This window comes from Lipotes vexillifer, unplaced genomic scaffold (genome assembly GCF_000442215.2).
Source record: "Lipotes vexillifer unplaced genomic scaffold, Lipotes_vexillifer_v1.1 scaffold2225, whole genome shotgun sequence".
Taxonomy (NCBI): Eukaryota; Metazoa; Chordata; class Mammalia; order Artiodactyla; family Lipotidae; genus Lipotes; species Lipotes vexillifer.
Window position 1 is genome coordinate 651,647 of NW_006798684.1, and position 17,904 is coordinate 669,550.

A 17,904-nucleotide genomic window follows, 5' to 3' on the forward strand; every position below is an offset into this window, starting at 1 on the left:
AATGAAAAGCCAAGTATAAAACTGTATAATAGAACCTCAGAAGACAGTCTTTCTTGACTCCCCTGGGGATGAACCACAAGGTCACCCCTTGAGCTTCCTGTCAGTATCCACATTCCTGACTAGGTATGGCCTTGAGGCCTCTCTGAGCTCTCATCATATTCCAGCAGAAGTAGCATCATTGATTACATGTGGCAGAGGGTACCTGGCTTCTATCCCTAGCCTGACCATATTCTGCCTGTGTGACCTTGGATAAGCCACTTAACTTCTCTGTGATTGTTCTTTTATCCATCAAGCATATTGCTTACACAATTCACAAATGTAGGCATTTAAAAGATCTCCCCTGTCTCTTCATGGGGTTTGTAAAAGACATATATATATATCAAAAGAGCTCTGAGACCCCTAAAACCCTGGGAGGGAAATGCACCAGAATCTTGTTAACTCTGGGGTTATGGAAGGTATATATTTTCTTCTTTATATTTTTCCTGTATTTTCTAAGTTTTCCCCAGTAAGCATGTCTTTCTTTTCTAATGAAAAAGAAGTTTGATAAAAAAAGACTAATACAAATCTAAAATAATCTCTCATCATTGCATTGTAATCTATGAAAGTATGAAATCAGAGTGATAGAGGCCAGGATGAGGAAGTGCATTTAAACTAGATAGTTCATGGGAATTCCCTGGTGGTCCAGTGATTAGGACTTTGTGCTTTCACTGCAGTGGCCCCGAGTTCAATCCCTGGCTGGGGAACTAAGATCCGGCAAGCCTTGCAGCAAGGCATGGATGGATGGGTGGTTAGATAGATAGATAGATAGGCAGACAGACTAGATGGTTCAGTCATAGATTTGGCCTTAAGTGACCTAGCCAGCATCCAGGTTTAGTTATCAGTGCTTTTTTTTTTTTTTTTGGGCAGTTGCCACACCCAGTATAAGGGATTACTGCTCTAATTCTTCTGATTTCTGATTAGCAGCAACATGCTATCCATGCAGTTGATAATCCAGTTTTGCAAATTAACAATTTCTGCTCTTTACAAAAGGATTCATCAGATAGTCCCTTTAAACTTTAAGCAAGCTATATACAAAATGAGTGCATTTAAAATTTGATTCTAAAATACAATTCTGAATCTCACTGATAATCTTTATAGACATAACTATTGCTTAGGCCATGGAGGAATTCATTATTAGTTATTTTTTTAAAAAGTACCTACCCCTGTTTGTTAAGATATTTTATGGACTATTGTTGAAGGTTTGACTCTGTCAGCTTTTGGACTCTTAATCTGGAAACTGTAGCTTTGTTCAATATGATAAAAATTAAACTTCTGAGAGATTGAGAAAAAAATTAAATAGGACTTTCTTAGTCTAATTCACTGCAAAATAGATGAATTTGTCCTAAGTGCCCCACAGTGTAGTAGAAGCTACATGGGCTTTGGAATCAGACATACTAGATGTGGAATTTGGTTCTGCCACAAAACAGCTGTTTGTGAGCAAATCAACCTTTGAATTTATTCCTCAGCTGTAAATTGGGCATAATAATCATACTTACCTCACCTTAGGCTACTGTGAGGATTCTGTCAAATATTTTTAAAGTTCTTCACCTTTTAATTCTCAATAATCAACACTCCCCCAAATCAGGGCAGGATATATATATATATATATATTTTTTTTTTTTACATCTTTATTGGGGTATAATTGCTTTACAATGGTGTGTTAGTTTCTGCTTTATAACAAAGTGAATCAGTTATACATATACATATGTTCCCATATCTCTTCCCTCTTGCATCTCCCTCCCTCCCACCCTCCCTAGGATATTCTTATACGGCTCTGTTTTCAGTGGCTTGAGGCCATTCCTGAGGCTTCACCTCTTCTCCCCCATTCCTTTGTAGCCAGAGGGACCCGAGTTAGCCTTTACTCCCATTTGGAGGGGCAGTGGTCTCAAGGGAAATCATGGGCTCATGGCAATTGTGATAACTCATAACTTCCATGTTCCCACACATCAGTCCTGGTCTCCTTTATGACTGCATCGTGGTGGAACAGGTGGATGTGATCATTCATTCTATGATGTACATTTCTGTCCTTTGCTTCAGTTACTACAACAGATGGGTATGATGGGACCTTACTTTGGAGCCAAGTTATGCCCTGGGGATTTTAGTCAGGATAAATCCATCAAAGATATTAAAAAGAGTATATGAGATCAAGAAGTAAATTAGCTCTTGAGCTATTGAATGTTCTCCCCCAAGATGAGTATTACACATTGTTCTCATTGCTCTTGGGTACTTATTCTGTATGATTTAGAGTTTAGGCAGCTTTCCTCATAGAGGGAAAAGACTGCAGTCTACTGACAAAGCTCTATGTCTGGTCTCTACTGCTCTCAGCCAACTCTTAGGAGCCAGAGGGCTTTGTTTACTCCTTGCAGAAGTCACCCTGTGGATTTTATTTTCAGGTGATCTTGAAGGGCAGCAAGGAGCGCAGCACTGGGGCCACTGGAGTTAACGCAGACTCCTCCCGCTCTCATGCTATCATCCAAATTCAGATCAAAGATTCAGCCAAGAGGACATTTGGCAGGTGAGCTGGAAATACACAGGGAATCACATTGTGTGCCTTTCCCTAATGTGACTTTGAAATATGTGTTGTCAACAACAGGACATCCTGCCACTGTGGAGTTCTTTATTTCAGGGATACACAGTAGAGTTATTAACTCTGAAATAAATCATTGTACTAAAGTGCCATCAGTTGATTAACCATGAAGTAATGACCTATTGTTGGTCAACCCTAAGTTATTAAAAGGGACATTGATTGCTTCTAATGTGAAAAACAGTATCAGCAGAGGAATAGTAGGAAATGCATCTCAGAGAGCTTACAGGCAAAAAAAAAGAAGAAAGAAAGAAAGAAAATTAATCCATCCTTCCTGAAAGAAGCCATAAGACAACTGGGTACATTCATTGCCTCTCTGGTGCTATCTTAGCAAACTCTGCCACAGTGATGGATGAACCTATCTCACCTCTGAGTAATGAGTCTTTTTTTTTTTTTTTTTTTTTTTTTTTTGCCTCTGATTTTTTTTTTTTTTTTTTTTTTTGCGGGGAGGGGGTGTTTGCTGAAAAGCAGCCCACGGAAGTTTCTATTTAATTATCTAAGTGGTCACCTGAGTGATTTGCATTGTGGTCATTTAGCCTTATGGGAAGAATGTTTAATTAATTTCAGTCATACTTTCTCACAAATGATTAAAACCAACAGAAGGGTCTAAGTGAACAGTGCCAGCAGTAACATTAAAATCTTGCAATACTTTTGGAAAGCTGACAGTAATATCTTTTACTTTCCTGAGGATGGGTCAGTGCTGATTTCTTGCCGGGGTCACAAAATGCTGGCTGATGTAAAAATAAACCAAAGCCCCAAAGAAGTCATCCCTGCTGTGTCTTTTCTCTAGGATCTCTTTTATTGACTTGGCTGGCAGTGAAAGAGCAGCAGATGCCAGAGACTCAGATAGACAGACAAAGATGGAAGGTGCGGAAATAAACCAGAGTCTTCTGGCTGTAAGTTGTTCAAAACCTTTAATCTAAAAATCATTCTTGAGAGATTTTGCCCCTCTTTACATGCAGCCAAAGTAGGTGAGGGTGGGGTGGAATAGGGCAGTGGAATTCCAAGGTTGGAGATGGAGGCGAAGGGTGCCCAATCAGATTCTTGGCCGTTCTCGACAACTCTTCCTTCTCTCCCTGCCTTCTCTCCCTCTGGTCAATCCCTGACAATTAGGAACAGAGAAGTATTTCTGCAGTTGCTTGAATGGTTAACTTAGGTACACTTTCTCCCTCTCATCAAGTCTTAAAATTATTTTTTCAAACATATAATAGTAGAATAAATAGTATAATGATTTCCCAAATACTTGTCTCCCAGCTTCAACATGCGAAAAATCTAACCAACCCTTTCCTTCTCCTGGTTGGATTATTTTAAAACAAATCCTGTCATCATGTCATTTCTTCCACAAATATTTAATGATGTATTTCAGAGATAAGGACTCTTATTTTTTAATATAACATAATACCATTGCACACCTAAAGAAATAATTATTTAATGATACCTGTTATCCAGTAAGTGTTATAATTTTACCAGTTGTCCCATAAATGTCATTTTACAGTTGGTTTTATTCAAATCAAGAAACAAACAAGATTCTCGGATTGCTTTTGGTTGATATTCCTCTTTCATGCCATATCAGTTCTTCCCCTCTCTCTCTCTTTTTTAATATTAATGTATTTGTTGAAGAAAACTCAGTCACTTGACATATGAGATTTCCTACATTCTGGATTAGGCTATCTGCATTCCATGTTGATGTTTAACATGGTACTCTATCCTCTGTTTTCTATAAAGTGGTTAAGATTTATATTTGTGCTGTCCAAAATGGGAGCCACTAAGCCACATGTGGCTATTGGGTACTTGAAATGTGGCTAGTCTGAATTGAGATGTGCTCTAAGTGTAAATTACACATTGAAGCATGTAAGATATCATTAATATTTTTTCATACTGATTACATGCCAAAATATTATTGGATGTGTCAGATTAACTAAAATATATAATTAAGATTATATATTTAATATAATATACAATTAAGATTATATGTTTAATATATAATTTCACTGGTTTTATTTCTTTTTATTTTTTTCTCTTTTTTTTAATTGGGATATAGTTGTCTTACAATGTTGCGTTAGTTGCTACTGTACAGCGAAATTAAGTAGAGTTCCCTGTGCTATACAGCAGGTTCTTATTAGTTCTCTATTTTATACATACTAGTTTTATTTCTTTTTAATATGGTTATATTTCTTTTTAATGTGGCTATTATAATAAAATTACATATATGGTTTGTATTTGTGGCTCACATATTTTGATTGGGAAAATGCTGATCTAGAGGCTTGATCAGATTTAAGTTCTGTTTTTTTGGCAAGAATAATTCATGAGTAGTTCTTAGACTTTCTATAGGAACACATCAGGAGGTACAGAATGTCTGATTATCTCTTTTTGTGATTTTGAAGGTTATCACTCTAATTCCTCCATTACTATGTTTCCCATCAACCTTTTTCACCTTATGGTTTTAGCAGCTGTCAATGAGCATTATTACCTTTATCCATTGCTTCATTAGGGATTCCAAAATGGTGATATTCTAATTCTAATATTCCTTCTGTATTTATTAACTGGAAATAACTTTCCCCCAACTATCTGATTATCCTGAAATATAATTCATACAATGGAGGCAAGATAAATGCTTGATTTTTTGCCTTCACTCACCAGTTTTCAGAATGAGTTGATGTCCTGGTAACCTAAACATGACCATGAGTTTGTTGTTTATTTTTTTGTTTGTTTTCATATTATTATAAACATTGTCATCTTTTTTTCTTCTTCTTCTTCTTAAATTACACATTTTTGGCCAGTGGGAGTCTTTTCAAATATGTTCCTACTAGTCCCTGGCTTTCTGGTATGACAAGATGTTGTAGGCTCATCTTGTACATTTCTTTCCCCAGACCTTGAATCAGCCATTTCTTCAACAAGCCTTGGTTTTTAGAGGGAAATGGTATTTAGAGACCATTTAGAATGCTAGTGGTACTTACTACCACTGTTAGTCCTCGCTACTAGGCCTTTTTGGTGGACAGAGCTTGGAAATTTTTTTTTTTTTTGGCTGCATTGGGTCTTTGTTGCTGCGCGTGGCTTTCTCTAGTTGCGTCAAGCGGGGGCTACTCTTCGTTGCGCAGCTGGGCCTCTAGGTGCGTGGGCTTCAGTACCGTACTGTGGTTCGTGGGCTCCAGAGTGCAGGCTCAGCAACCGTGGCGCATGGGGTCAGCCACTCCCTGGCATGTGGGATCCTCCCGGACCAGGGCTCGAACCCGTGTCCCCTGCATTGGCAGGCGGATTCCTAACCACTGCGCCACCAGGGAAGCCCTAGATTTTTTTTTTTAAAGGTAAAAGTATATCAGGGATTCATACTAATAAATTAATTCAAAATTAAGACTGCAGGATTTTTGCTTAACTTTTTAAAATTTATATTTCCCTCCCTTTTCTCTTATGCTAAAATTCTTAGTTCCTAACAACATTAATATAATTTATTTGCTCTACTTCAATATATATGTATACCCAAATCATGTTAATATTACTCATAATATGATTACTGAATTCAGATTAAGATTTCTTTGCAGTTTCCTTTTTACCCTTAAATTGTATCCCACTAGGGATGTACAGTCATAATACTGTGTTGCAAAGTCACTTGAAATAATTCTTCTCTGTGTGTTTAAGCTTACCAATTTTGTATTGAGTTAACGTTATAAAATAAGCCACATTCAGAAAAGTCTAGTTTTCAACCCTGTCCTCTCAATCCTGTTACCTCCCTCCCCTTAGATAATGATTTTCTACCAATATATATGTTTGTATTCACCCCTTTCTCAGGAGGAAAAAAAAAAAGGTAGCATACTGTAAACACTTTAATTTTTTCACTTAACAGTATTCTGGAGCTCACTCCATGGCTGTGTACAGAGACCCTCATTCCTTCTTATAGATGCATAGTCCTGTCTTGTGCCCCTCCACAGTATTTAAGTCCTTTTGATCAGAACTGAAATCTTCAGCTAGACACATTATTTCCAGGCCTCACGAGGGATAAATTGGGAGGCTGAGAGAGGTGAGAGAATCAGCATCTTTTTATTATTGTTTAAAATAATTTTAGATTTTAAAAAAAGTTACAGAAATAGGGGCTTCCCTGGTGGCGCAGTGGTTGAGAATCTGCCTGCCAATGCAGGGGACGCGGGTTCGAGCCCTGGTCTGGGAAGATCCCACATGCCGCGGAGCAACTGGGCCCATGAGCCACAACTACTGAGCCTGTGCGTCTGGAGCCTGTGCTGCGCAAGAACAGAGGCCGCGACAGTGAGAGGCCCGCGCACCACAATGAAGAGTGGCCCCCACTCGCCGCAACTAGAGAAAGCCTTCGCACAGAAATGAAGACCCAACACAGCCAAAAAAAAAAAAAAAGTTACAGAAATAAACATGTAGCATTCCTTCACCCAGCCTTCCTAATGTTAACATCTTACATAACTATAGTAATCTAAATCAGGAAATGAACATTGATATAATACTATTAACTATCTACAGACCTTGTTTGAATTTCATCAATAGTCCCACTAATGTTCTTTTTCGGGTCCAGGATTCAATGTTACATTTAGTTATCATGGGTCTGTAGTCTCCTCAGTTTTTGTCAGTTTCCACCTTAACACCTTTGAAGAATGCTGGCCAATTATTTTGCAGAATGTCTCTGAATTTGGGTTTGTGTAATGTTTTCTCATTATTAGATTGAGGTAATGAATTTTTAGCAAGAATACCACAGAAGTTGTACACTTCTCAGTGTATCGTATCAGTCAATATGTCTTATTACTGGTGATGTTAAACTTGATCACTGAGTTAAGGTGGTTTGTGCTAGGTTACTCCACTGTAAAGTTATGATTATTCCCTTTGTAATAAGTATCTTATGGAGAGATACTTTGAAACTATGCAAATATCCTGTTTACATCACACTTTTGCTGCCTCATTTTAGTATCCATTGATGATTCTTACCTGCAACAATTATTACTGTGGTGTTTACCTGATGGGATTTTCTATGTTCATCATTCTACATTAATTAGTTAGGATGCTACTGTAAGAAAGAGCTGTTTTTTCTCTTTAATTTATTTATTTGGTTATTTAGTTATAATAGTAAATGGATATTTCTTTTATTTGCTAAATTAGAATCCATTTCTATCATTATTTATTTTCTTGCTCAAATTATCCCAGATGGCCATTGGGAGTTCTTTCAAGTTGGTTTCTGTATCCTTTTGACATGCCCCCATCATTTTTTGAGCAGCTCCTTGTCTTCTGGCACTATAACGTGTCACACACTCTTCCCTGCCCTAGCCCTGGAATGAACCATTTCTCCAAGGAGCCCCAGAACCAATATATTTGAGCATGTACTATATGCTAGTCAGTTTACTCTTCACAACAAAGCAGGTTCTCTTATTCCCATTTTATAGATCAGGATTCTGAAGCTCAGGTTAAGTGAATTGGCCAAGGGTCCACAGCCTCTAGCTAGAAATCTTTGATTCTCATATTTAAATTTATGGTCCAGGAATTAAACAAGAAACCTAAGAAGTACCTGTGAAGTTGGAGAACCCTCTGGGGCTTGACTGTGTCTGTCTCACACAGGCGATAGCATGTAAAGGGGCCTGAGAACAAGCCTTATAGAATAGGATCAAAATCTTGTGCTTTGTGAGGTGCACAGAGGTGCCCCTTTTTCTTTCCTGGGTATTTCCCTTGGTTTTCCCTTAGAGTTTAGTAAAGTCTACTTTCCGTTCTGAATCAAGGCTAAAGGGACCCAAAGGCTCATAGAGATTGATAGCCACACTTGGATTTGAGTACATAAGGGGCAGGTGTAACTCAGGGACCAGGTTTGGGTACCTGCTTTTCCCTTCTAGAGAATCTTCCCAGTGCTAAAGTTTGGGGATATTGGACTGATTTGTAATAAAAGAGGAAATTCCCTTATACCTTCTTATAACCCGGCAGCTTCTTAGATAGAGAGGGGTTAGTTGTAGGCATCTGTAGCTGCTGCCAAGAACAGCCACAGCAGACTCTCAAAGCTAATTACCTGTTCTTGGTGAACTCCCAGAACTGGTACTGCCAAGGGATTCCTTCCATTGTTTTCCCTCCCTTTCCTCTTATTTACTGCCGCTTAGCAGAGATGCAGGACTCAGAAACAGATCTCTCCTCCCTGATCCTGTCCCCCCAACCCCTGCTCTTTCTGATGGGCATGTTGCCCCTAGAGATCTACATATGCAGGTTTCTGCTAGCACTAGTGATATCCAATGAGCACTTCTTTGAGGGGCTCTGCCCAGGAGCAAGTGACATGCCCTTGCCTTTGGGCCACAGTCCCCCCCTTGTTTTAAATGAGGAGGTAGACCTAGATGATTTCTCAGTTCCTTCCCAGCTCTGACTCTAGAATTTCTCCTGTCCCATCCAGACAACTTGAATCTGCACTTGAGTCCATACCTATAGGTGTGCATGTGTGAGCAGGGAGGCGGGGGAGTAGTATAGTATCTTTCTATTTAAGTGCATCTTGTAGTTGGGAAGAGTGTGAGAAGAGGAGAGAAAGGGAGCTGGCAAGCCAGAACTGCCACCACGTAAGCTGGACTCTGGGACCTGTGGGAACGTCCCTAGGTTTGTCTGTTCTATGCTATCAGGGCTAATTCTAGGATCACAGCCTTTAAATTGGGGGGGCCCTTAACTAGGCACAGCTAGCACAGGATGATGTTTCCCAGTCTAGCTTGATTTTTCTTGTTGAACAAGAAACTAGCATGGCATTTTGACTTCCTTTTGGGAATTGCATGACTGATTTACTTAAGAAAAATATGATGTTATTCTCACTTTGCATGTGATATTTGATGTGCTTATTATTCTACCACTTTGCAGCTGAAGGAATGTATCCGTGCATTGGATCAGGAACACACTCACACTCCCTTCAGGCAAAGCAAATTAACTCAGGTAAAGTTATATATGAGCTTTGAGTTCTGGTTCACTCATGTGTTCCTTCTTCCATTCATTTATTCCTTCAGCAGAGCATCCACAGCCAGCAAGGCATGATGCTCCCTGGAGTGGGGGAGGTGGGAGGGAGGGGGCAGAGAGAGGAGGGGGAGGAGTCACGTTCCATCCAGGAGCTCTCAGTCTTGGAGAAGAAAGGGGCATCCTCGGGCAGGGATACCTGCTACGAAGCAGCCAGGCTCCCTGCGGGGCAGCAGTGGTCACCATCCAACAGCTTTCTGCTTATTTCTAATGTAAAGAAACCTTGTTGATTTAGTGGAGTCTCTGAGCCTTTGAAGGGGATGGTAGTGCAGCTGTACTTGGTACTTTCTTAGTTGTAAGACTTAGACCAGTGTTTCAAGACAAAAAATAATAGCTGCAGTTAAAAAGAATGAGATAGATTTTTGACATGTCCTGACAGGAAAGATGACCAAGATCTATAGTTTAAAAATATGAAATGAGAAGAAAAACTATGCAGAAATTATGTGTATGTTAGCTGATTATTTTGAGTGGTAGAACCATAGGTAATTTTTTTCTTCCATTTTTCTGTCACGAAAATGTGCTTCTTTTTTTCTTTTCTTTTCTTTTTTTTTGGCGATACGCGGGCCTCTCACTGTTGTGGCCTCTCCCATTGCGGAGCACAGGCTCCGGACGTGCAAGCTCAGCGGCCATGGCTCACGGGCCCAGCTGCTCCGCAGCATGTGGGATCTTCCTGGACCGGGGCACGAACCCGTGTCCCCTGCATCGGCAGGTGGACTCTCAACCACTGCGCCACCAGGGAAGCCCGAAAATGTGCTTCTTTATTAATGGGAAACGCCAATAAGTGCACATCTGTAATGGCTGCAGAAGAGTGGCCCACGAAGGGGTCTGCCTAGGTACAAACAGCTGTGAAGACAGTTACGGGTGCCCCTGGTTCCCTTCTGCACCAAATCCTATGCACAGTAGGGACAGACTAGGTAGAAGGCAGTCTAGGTGAGGATCTTTGTATTCTGGGAGAGGTTTTCACCCTGTGCAGCTAGATCGGCAGCCCCACAGGACCTGGGGCAGAACCTCTAATAACATAGCTCCTTACTAGTCAGAATTGGGTTAGATTGTTTCTTCTCAAACATGATTTCAACCAGGGATCCAGGAAACCCTTCTTATAGGTGGTTGGTCCTGATTCTGACATTGGCTTTGTTATTTTTCAAAACATGTCCTCCATCCCCAGAAATTGTATCCTATTTAATTAAAAAAATAATTCCACACATGGATCCACTTACAGAATAATACACCTTTTTCACTCAAACATAAGTTTTAGATCTTTCCAGGTACCTAAGTACATATATACATAATTATCTTTTATGGTTGTATGCAGTTTACAATTATTTAGTTTGTTACCTGTTTATAGACTTGTAGATTTTCCAAATTTTACTATTATAATAAGGTAATGAATATCCTGTGTATACTTTTTTTGGAGGGGGATCAATTGAGCAATTATTATCTCTTTAGGATAAAGTCCTGGAAGTGTGATTGCCAAACCAAGAGTGTGAACATTTTTTACCAAATTTTTACCATATTGCCAAACTGCCCTCCCAAAGGCATGTACCAATTCATGCTACACAGTATACAGGCAGTGTAGCAGTGTACAAGAGCACCCTTTCCCTAGACCCTCACCAGAGCAGGGTAGTATGAGTCTTAATCTTATAGGTGCAAAATTTTTAGTTTTTTAAAATGGTTTGTTTGCATTTCTTTGATTAGTGGTGGAGTAACCTTTTCTTTTGTTTATTGACTGTTTGTGTTTCTCCTTTTGTGAATTACCTTTTCGTAGAAGGGGGTGAGGGTGACTGTGGCCCAGTGTCCTGCACACAGTAAGTAGTAAGTAGGCCCTTGGTTAGTTGACTTCATTGACCCGCCTTCTGTTTCAAACAGGTTCTGAAGGACTCTTTCATTGGCAATGCCAAAACCTGCATGATCGCCAACATCTCGCCAAGCCATGTGGCCACCGAACACACTCTGAATACCTTGCGCTATGCTGACCGGTGAGTCCCCCTCAGGTGGCGGGTCGTGTGTGTATTTGTGTGTGATACACACACAAGGATCTGACCTTGAGCTCCACAAGCCTGTTCTTGGGGCAGTAATCCTACTGCCAGGGGAATGTGCAATTGGTCATTTGGAGAATGTGACCTAGGAGGCCCTGCCATTTTACAAGTGTGAATGTGACAAGAGGAAGGTGACACGCTCCTTTGTTTAGGGGACAACTCCATCAGTGGCTTTTTTTTTTTTTTCCCGGCCACGCTGAGTGGCATGTGGGATCTTAGTTCCCCGACCAGGGATCAAACCCACATCCCCTGCATTGGAAGCGTGGAGTCTTAACCACTGGACTGCCAGGGAATTCCCCATCAGTGGTGTTTAAATGGCTAGCGGGAGATGAAGTATTTCTCCAGAGTAGAAGGCTTAGTGAAGTTTTCTTCCTGCTAGCCTCAGCTCTAATTATTAGGGATAGAATACCTATTACTTGTCAAGGCAGAAGTACTCAGAGCTGTGTAGGTCCAGAAGAGACCAACCTTATGTTACAGAAGGAGAAACTGAGGCCCAGAAAAGGGTGGAAACTTTAATAGGGCTCACTGGGAGTTGGTGGCAGAACTAGCACCTCTTATTGCCAGGTCAGGGCTCTAGTGACTTTGGTATCTGCCAGGGTCCCTCCCATCTCTTACCCTGGGGTCACGTGTCTCCTTCACATGTGAAAATGCTCTCATTACCATTCTTGCCTTTGGCTGCTTTGCTGCTGGTCCTGTCTTACAACTCTTCCTCTTCAGTCTCCCAAGAATCCATCTCCAAAGTTACCAAACTATTTGAGGGGAACCTGTTTTTTTTTTTTTTTAATTACTGTTGAAGAATCTTTAGTATCCATGGCATTTAATGAAACTCATTGGGAAGGAAAGAGAAGCTACCATCTAAGTTCCGTGAGAACAGGAACCTTATCTTTTTCTCCACTGATATCTCTCCTGCCCAAACAGTACTTGGTACCTAGTAGATGTGTAATAAATATTTGTGAATGAAAGGAGGAGCTCCTCCTGGGCTTGGGGGCTTGAGTGAGGTTCTCTGTGTACCTTATCTCATTTAAATAGATCATTTACAAAGTGGCTACCAGAGTGGACTCTGGAGTTAGACTATCTGGGCCAATACCCTGCCTCTGCCACTAGCTAGCTGAGTGGTCTTGGACAAATTTGCAACTTCTCTGGGCCCCAATTTCCTTAATGTGAACAGGGGTAATGATAGCACCTATCTCATATAACAGTTATGTGGAATCACTGATGCGATATGTTTGAAGGGCTTAGCACCACACCTGGCAAATAGTGAGCTCTCATTATATGTTAACTTTAACAATAGTAATATTACAGGCATACTGTGGAGATATTGCAGGTTTGGTTCCAGACCACCACGATAGATCAAAGATCACAGTAAAGTGATTTTAAAAAATATATATACATACCTTAATTTTAAAATAATGCTGTTGGAAAAATGGCACCAACAGACTTGCTCTTTGCAAGGGTGCTACCAACCTTCAATTTGTTAAAAAAAAAAAACGCACTATTCACAAAGCAAAGCACAATAAAATGAAGTATGCCTATAATAGGCATAAGTTTCCTCGAGGAGGTTTTCTTGTTGCATGGTTTCCTAATGCCAGCACCCTAGCACTACTAGAAGACAGTGAAGACTGAGATCAGATAGAAGACATGGGATGATCCAAAATTGTTCCCCAAAAGCCAGTATGGCTTCAAGTTCTTTCTCCCCATGTATCCATTACCCAGCTTCAACAATTATTAACCCTAAGTCAATCTTGTTTCATAACCCTATTCACTCCCCAAATCACAGACATATCAAGTACTTGAAGTAAGAACATCACTGAGGAGCAGAGAACAAGACTTTCCTCTCAGTGCCTCAGTAACGGAGGATGAAAGTAACCCTTTCTCAGAGGGGATGCATTGAGTATGATTGAGAAATTATTTGAAATAATTTTGGTTAAAAAGTAGAATAAGTATAATAGAAATAATCTCTTCCATTTAAAGCAGTCTGACAAATTATTGAAAATAAATATGAAAGTCATTTGTTTTATGTGTTTAAATTAATTATTGGTAACAATCCATACACACACAGGATGAGGATGATTTTATTGCTTATTTAAAATTTTCCTCCGATTTAAAATTTTCATCTCTGCACATACTAGAAGAATGTTGCTAAATAGTCCAAAAATAAAGTTCCAGCTGGACCCCTAACAGGTGTATCAGAAGAGAACTCAGTAACAGGAGTGATTTTGGTAAAAGGTAGAGTACACTGGAAGCCTTTAGCATCAATGACCAAATTATCTGTAACATTTCTTCCGGCACCCTCGGGTTTCTAGAATTATTTACTATGACTGCTAGGAGGAAATTTTGGTGTTTCTCTTTTAACAAAACTAATAGCTCAGATTTTTATAACAGGAAGTAATTTGGAACCATCTAGACTTGCTGTGGGACCTCTCAACCCATTCCGTGGATGTATGCCCTACTGCAATACCTCAGCAAAGGCCCAAGGACACAATTCATATCTTTAGTCACATCCTATGTCTCTTTGCTTACTGTGTTATCTGCTTGCCTTACCGCTCAGACCTAAAAGGAAGATTTAAGTCAAGTCTCAGTGTCAGGTTTACTATATTGGTCTTCAGTAATGGCCAGAGGGGTCATTTGGCTACTATTGAGTGGATTAAAATCAAAACAATGGAAAAGACATTTTCTGGGAGCTCCCAGGCAGAAGTACTGCTCCCACCTAGGGGATTTCAACACAGAATCTACGAACAAACTACTGGAGAGTCACATTTTACTTGATGTCTCCTTGTAAATCCAAATTCTTACACTGTTTGTATTTTGTTTTCACTCTCACAGAGTGAGAGACTCTGATCTTGGCAACTGAATCCTAGCAGAGACTTAATTCTGGATTTTTCCATGCTCTCTAAAATTCCCTTGTAAAATAGAGCATGGTTCTCTATTTCTCTATCTAGGGTGCGATTTTGCCTCCTAGGGGACATTTGGCAATGTCTGGAGACAATTTTGATTGTTGTGACTGGGGAGAAATGCTGCTGGGATCTCGGGTAGAAGCCAAGGAGGTTGCTAAACATTCCACAGGACAGCTCCCCACAAAACAGAATTATCTGACCCCAAACACCACTAGTGCTAAGGTTGAGAAACCCTGTGAATAGACAGGTCATTTTTCCCTTAATGGAATTAGCACAAGCCTGCTTATTTCCAGAGGGCTTTTGCTTCTTGAAGTGCCCAGCAGGTTTGAGGGAACTCATTTTCTCAGAGAAGCCTGAAAGGAGGTGGTTGCAGGGAAAAGACTCTGATTATGGAAGAGTGGGTAAGGGGTAGACACTAGGCTCCTGAGTTGGCCGATCTTCAAGAAGTGTGGCATGGGCCCTGCGTGGGCATAGTTCTGAGACTAGCTCCTCTGGCCTGGCCCTCACATGGGACTGTGGTATTTCCAAAACTCTCCTGATCATGGAATACTGGATGCACACTACTATCCTGAGACAAGACACTGGTCTTCTTTGTTCAGGTAGAGAGGTATTTCATGCTGAAATAGAATCTCCCCATTTCCTCCAATTCTCTCCCAGATAAAAAAGTAATTCCAAGGGGCTTCCCTGGTGGCGCGGTGGTTGAGAGTCCGCCTGCCGATGCAGGGGATGCGGGTTTGTGCCCTGGTCTGGGAAGATCCCACGTGCCGCGGAGCGGCTGGGCCTGTGAACCATGGCCGCTGAGCCTGCGCGTCCGGAGCCTGTGCTCCACAACGGGAGAGGCCACAACAGTGAGAGGCCCGCGTACCGCAAAAAACAAAAAACAAACAAAAAAAAGTAATTCCCAGTCCTTGTAATAGTTTTCTTTGGTTTTTGTTTTCCCTGAAAGCTATAGGAAAGAAGTTACAGAACATGCAAGAATGCACATTTAACATAAAATGGTCATTTACAGGGTCAAAGAACTAAAGAAAGGCATTAAATGTTGCACTTCAGCTAGCAGTCGAAATCGAACATCTGGAAACTCTTCTCCAAAACGAATTCAGAGCTCTCCTGTGGCCCTGCCAGGGGACAAGTGTTCTCCCAAAAAAGTCAAGCTGGGGCTCCAACAGTCACTCACAGTGGCACCTGGCTCCACGAGAACGAAGGCCCATCCTCTGGCCAGTCACCCAGTCAATATCCCTTTTGCTTCTGTACCTAAGGCTCCTGGTAAAAGGGGTAGCTCTAGAGGGAGTCCTCCCCAAGAGTGGGTCATTCAAACTAGCTCTATCAAAGGAACCATGCGGCCTGGACATTTAGCCAAAAAAAGGGCAGAAGAATCAGCTGCATCATGCTCTGAGAAAAATCCAATCGGCAACAAAACTGCCCTCGGGTGGGGAAGCAGGGCCCCTGGCCCAGGAGAAGCAGCAGTCCGTGGTAAGCTGCCCTCCCGGTGCAAGAAAGTGCAGACTGTGCAGCCAGTGCAAAAGCAGCTTGTGTCACGAGTTGAACTCTCCTTTGGCAACGTCCATCACTTAGTAGAGTACAGTCAGGGCAGCAAGGGGGGCACACCTACTAGGCCTGCCTCTGAAGCTTGGACAGACATCCCTTCGCATCAGAAGGAGAGGGAGGAACATTTGCGCTTTTATCACCAGCAGTTCCAGCAGCCACCTCTCCTCCAACAGAAGTTAAAGCACCAACCACTGGAAAGGTTTTTATGCCAGTCCCGGCCTCCAGAGGGGCAGCTCCAGAATGACAGCCCTCCTCCCTTCCACTCTTGTGAGAGCCATGATGGAGCCCAAGCTGAGGACTTTGATGACAGCGATTTCAGTGAAGATTCTTTTTTACATGTCTCCTGTCAGAGGACCACAAAGCAGGGAAACACCCTGGAGAATAGCGAAGGCTCGTTCTTCCTTCATCAGAGGGAGCAAGGTCCTGAGGAACAGGCAGCCGAAAGGCGGCAGAGTCTGTTTTTTAGCCCCAGGACAGAAGGTGACGAGAAGGGTCTAACTGGAAGCTGGATGTACTCCAGGGACCCCGCAAGCCACAGGATAGCACTTGATCACGGCTGCAGCCCAAGTCAGGTGGCCTTGGACTGGAGCAGAGAGGACTCCACCTCCTCAGGGCCTCCTCCCAGAGAAAACCTGGCAGAGAAGCCTTACTGCTCACAGGTAGACTTTGTATATAACCAGAAAAGGGGGGGCAGCCCAGCCTTTGACCTCAGACAGGATGCCTTCAAAAATGAGGTTCCTCGGCAGGCTGAGGGCAGCTCACCATCCCTGGAAGAAGATGGTTGCACTTTCTCACTATCCCACATCACAGTTCCTGGATCCCCAGACCAAAGAGACACAGTGAGCACACCTCTGAGAGAAGTCAGTGAAGATAGCCCAACTGTGGCAACCAGAACAATGAAAAACAGTAACCCTTTCCAAGGAGAAGACTCCGGAGGGGAACTAGGCACATGCTCTGAGCATGCTTCTGGACTGATGGCTCCCCTCACCGTGTCTCTCCTGCAGAGCCCAGACAATGAGGGCTCTCCTCCCTTGGAGCAGTCGGCCCAGGATGGAGCTGCGCACAGTCTAGTTGCAGCAGACACAGCGGGGCCAGCTCTGGGCCACACAGTGTCATCTGGTGATCAAGAGGCAGACCTGCCAATGTCTTCAGCAACTGAGCACCTGTGGCTCTCATCATCTCCCCCCGACAGTAAGCCTGGGGGTGATCTTCCAGCTCTGTCCCTGTCACCCATCCATCAACACCCACCTGACAAGCTGCCCAACAGGGAGGCTGACCTGGGGGAGCCCTGTCAGGGCAGAGAGACTGCACTCTTCTCCCAGGGGCACTATGATGGCGATGCTGAGACAGAGCTGGGCTGCTCCCAGGGTTTCCCAGAAAAACCCTTCCTCACCGTACATACTGGGGGACCCCACTCTGGGCCTACACTCACCCCCCAAACAGGAAGTAGTGATGTGGCTGACCAGCCCTGGGCCCAGGAGAGAAAGCACCTGGCAGGGCTTGGCTGGCAGGAGCTGGATTTGTCCACAGACCCCATCAAGCTGTCTTGCTACAATGAGGACATCACGTGGCTCAAACGCAGGCCAATCCCAATGTACTTAGCAAGGCTAGGCTCTCCCAAGACTGCCAGGACACTCCGTCAGCCCATCCTGGGGCACGCACAGTAAGTTGGACTTTCCTACCTAAACTTGAGCCCCTTTGGCACCCCTACTCCCACTACAGCTGAATGTTTTGTCTGTTCTGGGAATGGCTGTGGTTGGCTCAGAGAAAGGCTTTTTGTCCACCTTTTCAAGGGAGCCTGCCTAGATGCATCTGACATGAACAGCAGGAA

At 42.4% G+C, this 17,904-nt stretch overlaps 1 protein-coding gene across 1 annotated transcript in view; it reads left to right on the top strand.

The window, feature by feature from the left end:
- The window catches only part of KIF24 (kinesin family member 24), a 62,433-nt gene that overhangs the window by 41,952 nt on the left and 2,577 nt on the right, over window positions 1-17,904 (top strand). The window contains exons 7-11 of the mRNA XM_007470778.1: window positions 2,433-2,554; window positions 3,414-3,519; window positions 9,449-9,520; window positions 11,465-11,574; window positions 15,538-17,736. Of these exons, the coding sequence (XP_007470840.1) occupies window positions 2,433-2,554; window positions 3,414-3,519; window positions 9,449-9,520; window positions 11,465-11,574; window positions 15,538-17,736 (2,609 nt within the window). The remainder of the gene's footprint in view (window positions 1-2,432; window positions 2,555-3,413; window positions 3,520-9,448; window positions 9,521-11,464; window positions 11,575-15,537; window positions 17,737-17,904) is intronic.